Source organism: Egretta garzetta, unplaced genomic scaffold (assembly GCF_000687185.1).
Source record: "Egretta garzetta isolate BGI_Z169 unplaced genomic scaffold, ASM68718v1 scaffold268, whole genome shotgun sequence".
NCBI lineage: Eukaryota > Metazoa > Chordata > Aves > Pelecaniformes > Ardeidae > Egretta > Egretta garzetta.
Genome location: NW_009260600.1, coordinates 1,743,485 through 1,755,739, shown reverse-complemented (window position 1 = coordinate 1,755,739; position 12,255 = coordinate 1,743,485). Strand labels below are relative to the sequence as shown.

At 39.7% G+C, this 12,255-nt stretch overlaps 1 protein-coding gene across 4 annotated transcripts in view; it reads right to left on the bottom strand.

Moving 5' to 3' along the window:
• Positions 1-12,255, bottom strand: part of FNDC3A (fibronectin type III domain containing 3A) — a 109,157-nt gene that overhangs the window by 19,403 nt on the left and 77,499 nt on the right. For 3 of the 4 annotated variants that reach the window (XM_009644791.2, XM_035900319.1, XM_035900320.1), the window contains 5 exons: positions 10,226-10,364; positions 9,520-9,573; positions 8,786-8,910; positions 4,747-4,921; positions 4,037-4,123 (listed from right to left, as the gene is read on the bottom strand). In XM_009644791.2, coding sequence (XP_009643086.1) covers positions 4,037-4,123; positions 4,747-4,921; positions 8,786-8,910; positions 9,520-9,573; positions 10,226-10,364 — 580 coding nt within the window. The remainder of the gene's footprint in view (positions 1-4,036; positions 4,124-4,746; positions 4,922-8,785; positions 8,911-9,519; positions 9,574-10,225; positions 10,365-12,255) is intronic. The other variant, XM_035900322.1, reaches the window with a different exon arrangement.

Here is a 12,255-nt window from a genome sequence, read left to right as displayed (position 1 = left end):
AGCTGTGGACATCATCTACCCTGATGTCAGTTTGACATGCTCTACCACAACATCCATGTAGACAAGCTAGTTAAGATACAGACAAGAACAGATGGACCACAAGATGCGTGTGCAAAACCTGACAGAATGCCAGGCTCAAAGGGTGGTGGCTAATGGTTCAACGGCAAACTAGCAGCAGCTCATGAGTGGATTTCCTCAGCAGTCAATAGAATGTCAGATACTATTCAATATCTTAGAAGTGATCTTGATGACAGGAGTGAATGAACTCTCCACAGGTTTGCATATAACACCAAACTGGGAGCAGAGAGAGAGATGCTGGAAGGAAGAGCCACCATATAGACTTTGACAGGCTGGAAGATGGCATCAACAGGAACTGTATGAGCTTTGTCAAAGATAAAGTCTTGCACCTGGGATGCAATAATCCCAGAAGCAGTACTGTCTGGGGTCTGACTGGCAAGTCAGCTTTTCTCTTTTCTTGGGATTCTGGTGGAGAGCAAGCCAAACGAATAAGCAAAGCATCCTGGAAGTAGCAAAGGCAAATTGTTTCATGGGCTGCATCAGCAAGAATTTAGCCAGCAGAACAAGAGATGTGATTACACCACTTTACTCGGCACTTTTTAGGCCATGCCTGGAATACCATGTCCAGGTTTTGTCCTCCCAGTTCAAGTGAGACACTGGTAAACTGGAGAGAGCCCAGAAGAGGGCCAGCATGATGATTAGAGGGCTGGTGAACCTGACACAGGAACAAAGGTTGAAGAACTTGGGTTTATTCTGCCTAACAAGAAGTTTCACTGGGAGGATCTAATCACAGCCTTCAAATACTTAAAAGGTAGTCACAGAAGGGATGAAGATACTGTCTTCATGAGGATCTGTGATGACAGGACAAGAGACAGTGGACACAGAGGGTGTTAGGGAAAATTCTAGCTGGATATAAGAAAAGAAATTAATGACCATGAGAACAGGCTGCCCAGAGAATTGGTCACATCTCAGCTCAACATGGCTAGGACAGGCTTGAACAGCCTAGCCTAAAGCCCTACTACACAAGTTTCACCCAGATGATCCCCAAAAGTCCCTTCCAACCTAGACTCTTCTGTGATTCTAGGAAAACAAATTGCTGCTATTCGTTACCTTCTAGCCATGTCTGCAGTTAGTTTACTACGTATTCCCATTTGTTCCTAGCAAAAAACTAAACAACCTAAAAAAAGTTGTTTTGGCTTTGGTATTTTTAAAAATGAGCAGAATATAAATGACAGCAGCAATGTCAGTACGGATTGAGGAAAGGAAATGTAAGCTAACATGTCTTTCAGACACTAAGTCTCCCAATACAGTTTACAAAATTAACAATCACCTGGTTGTCTTTGTGCCCTTGTAAATGAAGTTAAACAGGCACAGTTAGCATTTACATATTATAATAGGTTTTCCAGTGGTTATAAAGCTTCTTTCAAAAGCCTTAAGGAATACTACTACTAATTCAGTCTTTCCCCTGTATAATAAAAATTAAAATCTGATTAACACAACATTTGTTTCTCCTTTATACCCCGTGAATGAGTGAACAGAGACTTCTGTTTACTGTTTTGTTAAGAAAAATAATGTATAAACTTTTTTTCAATTTTAATGACAAACTTAGGATGTTTAAGTTCACTATATATTTACTAGTAACGCGTATGACTAACATGTAGGATTACTTTCAAAGGAAAACTACAATCAAGTCCTGCAAAAGCTAGTTCCAAAGTAATTAGCTGTTCTTCAGTTTATGTGTGGCCATAACAACCCTAGCTTGATATAGTCCTTGGAATACACTGTGTATTTTAAATTATTTAAATATTAAGTTATGTAAAAAAATCCACATACTGTAAGATTAATCCCTATCATAACCTTTTCTGCTGAAGAAAGTAATCATATTCAAAAGTGCAAAATATCTATCATTTGAAAAGGACTACTTATATGTTTTAGTGTTATCTCAAACCAAACCAACCAACCCCTAAACTGCTACCTTTCATATTGCTTCAGCAGTTCCCCATTCTTCCTTATGAAATAGTATTTTAGGTGTATGCAAGACAACAGCTATCGACATTTTTCCCTTGTAGACAGAGATGAGATCCTACTGACTTTGCTTCATATTGTGGGACATGCCTTTAACTTTGTTCCAAAAACCACGCAACTGTTCAAGAACGACTTAGAACATACAACAGCCCAGGTTGGAAGGGATGTGAAAGATCATCTGGTCCAACCTTTCAGGGAAAAGGGAGCCTTAGATGAGATTATCCAGCACCCTGTCCAGTCATGTCCACCAGGACACCCCCAGCTCCCTTCCACAAGGCTGCTATCCAGCCACACAGATCCTAGCCTGTACTGGGCTCCTTGGTTATTCCGACCCAGGCATAGGATTTCCCACTTGTCTTTGTTAAACGTCATACTGTTTTTGCTAAGTCACTCTTCTAGCCTGTCCAGGTCTCTCTGTAAGATGACCCTTCCCTTCTGACGTGTCCACCTCACCACTCAGTTTGGTGTCACCAGCAAACTTGGTGAGGATGCTTCAATCCCATTGTTTGGATCATTTGTGAAGATGAACAGTGTCAGGCCCCATATCGATCCCTAGGGGATCTTACTTGTGACAGCCTATGTAAAGACCATTGATCACCACCCTATGAGTGTGGCCTGTTGGCCAGTTTTCTACTCATCTCACAGACCACCCATCCAGTCTGTATCTTGCCAGTGTTTTCAGAAGGCTGCAGAAACAGTGCCAAATGCTTTGCTGCAGTCCAGGTAAACAACATCCACTGGTCTCCCCACGCCAACTGAAAGTGATACTTTGTTGTAGAAGGTGATCAGGTTAGTCAGGCATGATTTGCCTGTGGCAAATCCATGATGGTTTTTTCTAATCACCTGCCAATCATGGGCCTGTAATTTCCTGGGTCCAATTCTGGGTCCTTATTGTAGATGAGCATGAAATTCGCCCTCTTCTAGTCATCAGGGATATTCCCTGAGCTCCACAACTTTTCAAATATTACAGATAGTGGCCTTGCAACAGTGTCAGCTGCTTCTCTTAACATCCTGGAGTGGATTCTGTCCTGGCCCATAGACTGATGTGGGTTGAGCCCTTGCAAGAAGCCACAGCCCAGACTCTACCACTGGTTGGTCAGCATGTGCCTTGCCATAGCTACTTGATCCTGTGATCCAGGGTCCAGCTATGCCAGTAAAGACAGAGGCAAAGAAGGTATTGAGAACCTCCGCCCTATTGGCATTATTAGTAACTTGCTTCTCTGCTCTGTTTGGCAATGGCCCTATGTACATCTTCCCTGTGCTTCTGCTTACTGCTCAAGTACCCCAAGAACCCTTTCTTATTGCTCTTGACATCTTTGGCCAGTTTCAGTTCTATCAGATCCTCAGCGTTCCTGACTGTATCTCTACATGTCCTAGCAAGGTTCTTGTAGTCCTCAATGGCCATTTATCCACCTTTCCATAGCGGGTATGCTTCTTTTTTGCTTTTAATCACACCTGAAAGCTCATTGTTAAAGCCGTTGTTAAGCCAGACTTCATCCTGAGCCCTCATGTTCAGTCCTCAAGATTTATTAGAATGGCTCAGCACCATGGTAATATGAATGGTTTACTAACCTGGGCTCTGCACTATGCTAGCACTGACGAATGTTTTTTTGATCAAAACTACTCCTTACCCCCACACTTTCAGATGTGTTTAGAGTCTATCAAAGAACCCCATAGCTACACTAAGTAGTAGTAGCTGTGTATATGCAACACAGAAGCCAAATAAAAACGCCAACTGTTAAGAACATTGACCCGTGTCCTGGAATTTCAAGATACCTGCAACTGTGTAATGCCCTTGCAGAGGTTCTTATTCCTTCTGCAAAGATGCTTAATAAAGCAGGTGTTCAGCTGATAAGTTTTAAGAGATTGAAGTTGTAAGAAATTGGCATCAAATTTGGTTTTCCTTGAAATATTCCCTCCCCACTTCTGAGTCAATCTCAGTCTACTCTGGTGCAAAAAACCCCCAAAAACAAAAACATGAAAAAAATCTTACCCTAAATTTGTATTTTGTACTACGCTTCAAATTCTTCACTGTGTAGGTAAGATCGTCACCATCATATTTTGGCTTGAAACCATATCCCTGCAGAATTAAATAGGATTACTTGAAACATTATATTTGCAGACCAGACCACGCAACGTACTTCATACAAATAAATTACTGTTTCAGACCATAATTGTTATGCTCCTCTGACAAAGTAGTAAGTACACCTTCATTATGTAAACACAAGATATTTTTTTGGAAAGGGGGAAATTAATTAACCATTCTCCAATCAGAAGAGGGGAAAAAAAAACATACAGTGTCAGCAGAAATTATACTGAACACTTTCAAAGGGTAGAACAGGACTCATTTTAAAACAAAGGTGATTAGGCTGAAATGACATCTAGAGGGACCACACTTCACGATGCAGTTACTTTGATCCAGCTCTTATAAGGCTTAACTCTCACATGCAAATTCACAAAGTTAAAAGTAACTTAAAAGTCTTTGCAGGATTGGGGCTTAATAACACTAATAACGATTACTGCCATAATAAACAGGAGAAAGCTATGTAGCTTGGTCACAGAATGACAAGTCATTAGCTTAATTTCAGAAAATACAGTTCCTTGTAGAATATTCTAGCAAAAGTAATCATTGTTACACTTAATGTATCGAACACACACAGTACAGTCTCTTTTTCTTATTGAGAGTAAGTATTCTAAACTTACTGAGTTCTCATCCTCCATCTCTAATATATACGAGATTCCTTCGTCTGATGGTGTTCCTGAGGGTTTTGTCCACTGTAGGGATAACCAAGTAACTCCAGCATTAATCAGCAAAGGACTCGCTGGTGTGGTTGGGGCAGTGCCTGAGGTATGATACAGGACTTCTTCACTAAAACCACTGTTTAAAACAGACAGTATGTAAACTAACTAGACACAATAATTAATATCTAGAAAAACATAATTCTTACTGAACACAGCTATGACAGTTTCTTGGACATCTGCACAACTGGAAATTGCAAGCTGGTACATGCAGATGACTTAACTTGCCCACAAGTCTGTCAGTAACAAAACATCTGAACAAGGTTATGAAGTAGAGTCTACACCAGTGAATCTCCTAACACAACTGTTAACCTTATCTGATGATGTTTAGATATGCCTTAAATTGAAAATACAAGTTAGTTACATAAAAAGACCTATTGTCAAACAGAGGGATGCAGAAGTCAGTACAGGGGTACTATGCTTGCACAGATGGTTTGACGTGTATCCAGCTAGACTAAAAAAACCCCACCTGTTCTCAGGTGGCATTTGCTACTTCTACATCAGATCTGAAGAAATAGTTACAGGCTTAAGAGCTAGTCTAGGTTTTTTTTTAACCATATGAAATGAACGTCAAAGATGTAATTTTAGGTAATGCCTAGCTTTTAGATTAAGTGAGCATCAGGAAGCCCTGAAGACAAAATTCTCCATATGGCTTCAACAACAGTACCAGTTAAGTATCTCATGTGTTGGAACCTGAGTTTCCTGAAAAATCTCAATACAAAGATCCCTCAACTTCACCTTCTCTCTTGCCCAATCTACATTATAATAATGCACAAATTGTAAATTTTGGTCTGCTCTAAAGTCTTTTTGTCATTAAAAAAATAAATAAATAAAATAATCTTGCAGACAACACATTATGAAGAGTGTCGCTAACACCCAGAGCAGACATATAGTCTGTGCAGACATGTAGACTGTGGAATAGATTGTGAAGCAGGAAGTGAAAAAGTGCAAAATGAGAAAACTTTAAATTTGTGCGTGTGTGCGTGTAGGAATAGTAATTTTTTTCTCGCAAAAAGTCACAAGCAAGAAAACCTCTGAAATGAAGATGATGCGATACAGAGAATGTATCTACTAAAAAAATTTCAGCATTACATAGGTAGGCTACAGAAAGCATGAAGAGAGGCTAGACAAATACTAAGCCTATCTCTATTCACAACAAACTATTGAAGGAGTCACCTTAAGCAGATATAAGGTAAAAAACCCCCACAACTTAAAAAGATTTAACCTCTTGGATAGAACCACTCCAAAATACACTGAAATCAACTAAGAGTTCCAGTGATGTCCACATTTGAATGACTCAAACAATTCAATTAGAAGTACAATAACAGTATCTATCTTTTAAATGGAATTTATTTTTCCAGTTTTCTTTAGCCACTGTTTCACGTGTGGTTATAATTAAATTTAAAAATATGAGTAACTCCAAGATAAAATATCTGTTCTAGTTGGTAAAACCACTTAGACAAAATTCTGTCTCCAGATGCCTAAGATTCTCAATATTCTTCATGAGGAATAATCAGGCACTCTACCCTAATAAATATTATTTCAAGAGACTTCTTAATTAAATAATACCATAAAGACAATGAAGTGCATCTTTACAAGGCTATGAATATTGAGTTAAAAATCTATTCAGTGTGATTAGTTTAAGAAGGGTACTTAACTGATCAGTGCCTTCTACCAGCTTATGCTGCAGGAATCTGTAGTATGTGCAGGTATTCCTAGAGGGTATGTTTACACTCAGATGTAAAAGCAGAACAGGAAGAGGGCCTGGGCACTGGACTCTGCTTAACTGCCAGCTCACTCAGTGTCTTTTTTTTTTTTTTTTAAACAGTTCCAACTAAATCTCATCAAGACAAAGTCCAGGAGCTACTCAGAAAATAATTCATTCCAGAAACATCATCCAGAAGGCAGTAACATAATAAAGGCTGTGCTGGAGAACACTGAAACTCATTCTAGCCCACTATAGTGTCCTCTGACAGTGGCTCAAAGCAGGGCCTAAGGAAAGACACAGAACAGACACTATGTGCAACTCATTCCCTGAGAACTCTCCAAAGTCTCCCAACACGCGCCTCAGATTTCCTGAGCCAGCTGTAGTTTTCGTATACTAAATAGTCTGCAGAAGATGTCTTCTGCGCAGCATGAATTACAATCCCAGGTCTGGCTCCTTATTCTTTATGTTGTCCTTCAATACTGTCCAAGCAGGCACTGTTCCCTCAAGCACCTCCTTGTGTCAGCTGATGAACATACAATGCACACCCTCTATTTCATGCTTTAAAAACACCACTCTGGTGAGCTGCAGCACAACACTCAAAATATTTCAAATTAAAATTCAAAAATTTCAAATATTTCAATTAAAAAAACAAATGCAAAAAAGGCAATTTCAGGCTGACGGCTAGAGGAGCCCTGTTTTTATGCCACATAAGACCTCAAGGTCCAAGTGCTACTATGTAGTGTGGACACTGGCAGTCTGCTCTAGAGATGATGAGCCCTGGTAGTGTGACCATTAGCCAGGTTTATTCACTTTGCCTCAAGACCAAGAAGCATTCCAAGAACTAACGCACCCAGTAGTGCAAGTGTAACTTTAGAAACCAGTAATTTGTGGTGGTTTTTTTTTTTTCTCCAAGTTCTTACTTATATTCTCTACTGAAGTCAGGTGTCATTCATTCAAAAATTCAAAACAAAGTTTGGTGCTCTGTAACTCCTGAAAAGTAGCTATTAAAAGTAAGAACCATATATCCTAAGAATTCATAATAAGCTCTAGAACGTCTAAAGAATTCAGTGATATGGTAATGTCATATTCTGTCCATTTCCCAGGGTAACAGGAGGCTAACAGACACCTTAGATATAGGGACACATCGAGTAACAGGACATGGCAAAGAGCACAATACAGATGCATCTACAGGTGGCAGCGGGGATTCTGCCAGACTGACTTCCTGCTCCAGCAGAGTTAGTGACACCTCTTTATATTGTCATCACTAAACCCCTAAATTTAAGGAGGGCTGATAAGCCCTGGAAAATTGCTACATCAGCTCCAGAACTACCTTAGATCTAGCACCATGTCAAACCTCCCTGGAAGCAAGAGCAGCAAAGAGCATGGTAGGAGCTACCCTCTGGTCAGCACAGCAGCAACACAAGCACTGCAGCACTTAAACTATTCAATTCTGGCCCTTTGGCTGAGTTGCTTATCTTTTAGCACAATCCCCAGAATTTTAGTAGAAGCGTTTACTACATCAAACACAGAATCCACAATTGCACTGAACGTATGCTTCTCTACAACGTAGTGCTTAGCCAAAAATTCTATTACAAGTACAAGCAGTAGGGAACAAGTCTAAGGTAGCAACTTCAGTGGTTAGGCTACAAAGACTGAAGCTAAAAAACAGCACAGCCTGAGCTGATTTCATGTGAGAGCAGCTGGGCTATCTGTGCCATGCTCATGTTCTCCATTCTAGGGGCATCGTGTGTAAGTGTCTGAGCAGGCTGTTCAGGAAATGAGGCCAAGTCTGGCAGAAGTAGCCATACTATCTGCTTCTATGAGGGGGTGAGATTTGTAGAATTTATATGGTAAGTATGAACATAATGTAGTGGTTGCAGTACGTAGCCATACCATGCCTGGACAAAACGCATTATACTGGGAATCACAGAATAGCTGAGTTTGGAAGGGATCTCTGGAAGTCATCTTGTCCAACCTTCCCTGCTCAAGCAGGGTCAGGTGGTTCATAGTATTCAGGTAATCTGCAAACCAAATAATCCAATCACATACTGTGAATTAACTATTCAGTTGGACTAGGTGATCATTGTACTAGGTCCCTTCCAACTGAACTATTCTATTTCATCCCAATTGGACAAAAGACTTGTTTCTTCAAATGCCATCATATGCTTTTCCTAAACAAGCACATATACACATGCATATGCCTTCCAAATTTATGTATATAATAGTAATATTTACCTCATTCCCATGTCATTTTTGGCTGCTAGCCTAAAGGTGTACCCCATTGCTGGTGATAGTTTAGTAATCCTATACTGCTTCTGTTGGCCATAATAACACTGGCAAAACTCTCCGTTTCCTTTTCCCTAAAAAGAAGTAAGTTAATTGCATTATTCACCCTATGATAGATGCATCCATCAACTAAAGTAACACAAAATGTGAAGTAAACTCATCTTTTGAAATGAAACATAAATCAAGAACCTCCCATATAGTGAGGTAGTAGTACATGAAACTTTGTGTATATATTGAACCAGAGGCTTTTTCCCTTCCTTTCCATTTCCCAGCTCCACGGGGTTGGAAGGAAAAATCCATGAAGCTTCTGCAGCTCTGCCATCTCAGGATAGCTGTCCAGGTAGGGACTGGAAGATGCTTGTGGGGGCATAGTAGATCCACCCCCTTTGTATAAAAGACAGACTGTTAGAGGAAAATAATCCTTCAGTGTCTGCTCTTGAAAGAAGTATTGGACTGTAAGTGAAAAAGCCACTATTAAGAGTGGCAGAATCATGTAATTAAGATCATATTATTTCATATTCCCCAAGAAAAAATTTGGGCAATAACCGTATTTTCATAATTGCTTCAGGAATTACGTATTTGTCACATGCCTCTAAACAGAAATAAGTTTCACAAAACTTGACGTGCACAGTCACGTACAATTTAAAAAACTACAAAATTAAAAATAAAATCAACTTGCTTACTTCATCCCACTCTAAAAGGTAACTGTGGATTTTAGAACCATTATCACAAGATGCCTGCAACAAGAAAAGAAGAAAATTAGAGCTCTAACTGGATACAAGACCACTTAAGGAAAAAATGCTTGTATAGGTCAAATCCTGACAAGACCAGTGGAGTGCAAATGAGCGTCCCCTTACATGATTGTTTCACTTGCCAAGACAGTCCTAGTCCCGTCTCCATCCAACAAATGCTTGTATCGAATGCTTGTATCATGTTTATGGTTTTGTTTTTTAATTCAGACCTTGAAAAAGCATTCTGGCAGCAGTGTAAAATGCTACAGTATTTTTCCGAGCAGCTAGATTGCAGGTCTGCTTAAACTCAGTCTTTCCAGACCACTTCATTTGCTTTGCACAAACAAGCCTATGTTCAGTAACAGAAAAAGGAATTGGTTGCACAGTACAGTAGGGAACTGGAACTTGAACGACTGTTTCTCATTCAAGCTCAGTAACTTTATCTACAAAGGCTCCTGGCTTTTCTGGGAATCCTTGTCTTTTTACTGAAGCCCACATTTAACCCAGTACATGTAATTTCCAGTCACGGAACGGTGACTGAAATTAGTCTGTTTGACAAAAATTTTCCGTTTCAACGAACTGGCATTTCATTGACAAACCCCAAACAATTCCGAAGAGTTTAAAATATTTATTTTAAAGGTTTTTCAACAGTTCTTACCTTCCACTGCAGAGTAAGAGAATTTTTGGTCCGATTAGTTATCCTGGGCAGATTTGGAGTATCAGGTTCACAACTTGCTGTGGTAAAACTCTCTGCTTCTGAAGGGCTCCCCTTTACACAGTTGCATTCTACTTGGACTCTGAAGTAGAAAAGAGCCAATAATATTTTGCTTAGAAATCTGTATATACGGTTTCCAAAGAAAACAGAGCATTCAGAATTGTTACTGCCTTGCTACCTCATTATTAAAATATCACCGTTATAAATTAATAACAGGTGGAAGCACATTGGTCAATAGAAGTAATGCAAAAGAAGAGAGTCCTTTTCTTTGGATGTACATCACTACCATCAGTCAGCTTTAGTCTTACAATTACATTTGAAATCTGTCTGTTATTTGCTGTACTTTGGTTGGGAAAGAATGGTAACATCTGGCAGGCTCATTATCTGTTGTAGACATATTAACTGATATTATGAACAATTCTTCTTTTGCAAGTGCTTTCATCAGATGAGCATAATGAAGCTCCTGATATATTTGCAGAGAACCTTCTGCACTCCTTCAAGACCTTGCTGAGTCTGTTCACCCTGTTCTTTCCTTTAGGAAGGCTATGAATTAGCCCTCCATGCACTTCAGAAAAGTGAATTCTTGCTTCCATCTCAAAGAGAAATGGTTTGTTTTTCTAATAGCTTTTCTCCAAAATTAAATACAAGATTATTATCTGGCCTCCCCCTGCACTCTTCCCCCTCACCCATGTAGCTATGTCTTGTCTCCTTCTTGGGTGAACCTGTACATTACTTTCTTCTGATTCACCTGTTCCTTTGAAAGAAAAAACAACCCCCCTCAAAATTCCAGTGATCAGAGGAAAGGAGTAAGACCTGTGTTGCCTGCTTATGGAGATGCAAAAGTCCTTATATGTTCTTGCTGCATGAACAGAAAGTCACAGGAAATTTGGTATTGTAGATTTCATTAACAGGGAGAGGGAGACATTTGAACAGTGACTAAAACTGCACACAAAGTTGTCTGTGCTTGCATACAGTTGCAAATATGTAAATTGCCGGTTATCTTCATAGTTCAGTCTTCCTGGTCTTCACTGATTTCAGGCAGTGTTAGCACTGGCATAATTTTGTTTAACTCCTAGTTCAGGAAGAGCTGATGGCTAAGTCATCTATTCCCATGCATTCTTTTAAAATGTCCAGAAATAAGCAAGAAAGAATCTGAATGCAGCCTGATAAAAAAGGATTTATACAGGAAAAAAAAATAAATTCCTAGGCTCTGACCCTTATGCTCCATGCATTTTCAACTTAAACATTGCTGGGTAAAGCGCACAAACACTACTAAAAGCAGGAACAAAATCACAGGGAAAACACTTGCATATGAAGAGTTTTGAGTCAATTTATCATTCATCCTTTTCCTGAACCTGTGCTGCAGGCCACGTAGTAGCCCAAATTAGATGAGGTATGTGATGAAGAACAGACCAACCTTCTTTTGCTTCCAGTTTGGCAACCAGGACAATACCCTGGAAAACAGTACTAGGAGGTACAGACCCCCCTGCCAAGGACCAGGAACACAGCTCTCCCATTTGAGCAAATGCTAATCAAAAGACTTACACAACAGAAATCCTCCTCCTCCCTACTGCTGTTCTAAAGCTCACGTGGAAAGAGGCACAACATTTCTGACTTGCATCCTTACTCAGACACACTTCTGTTCCCTGTGCTTCCTACCAGCTACCTCTAAATTAGTTCTCTGGTCAGTACACAGGAGTCTTGGGGTTCTCCACACAGTCAAGAGAGGCAAATCCCTCACATGCTGCACATTCAGTCACTTCTAAAGTTGCACTCTCCACTTGCAATTATATTTTGAAAAGGCAGTACTTTTAAGGTGGCCTTTACGATATTATGTATTTACAAATTGCTATATTCATACAGTTGTTTTTTTTTTAAACCAAGAAATAAAGACAACCCTCCAATATGTAAAAAAGGAGAGAAGAACCCCACCTGACTGCATCTTTCCAATCCTATGCTATTTCTTCAGCAGG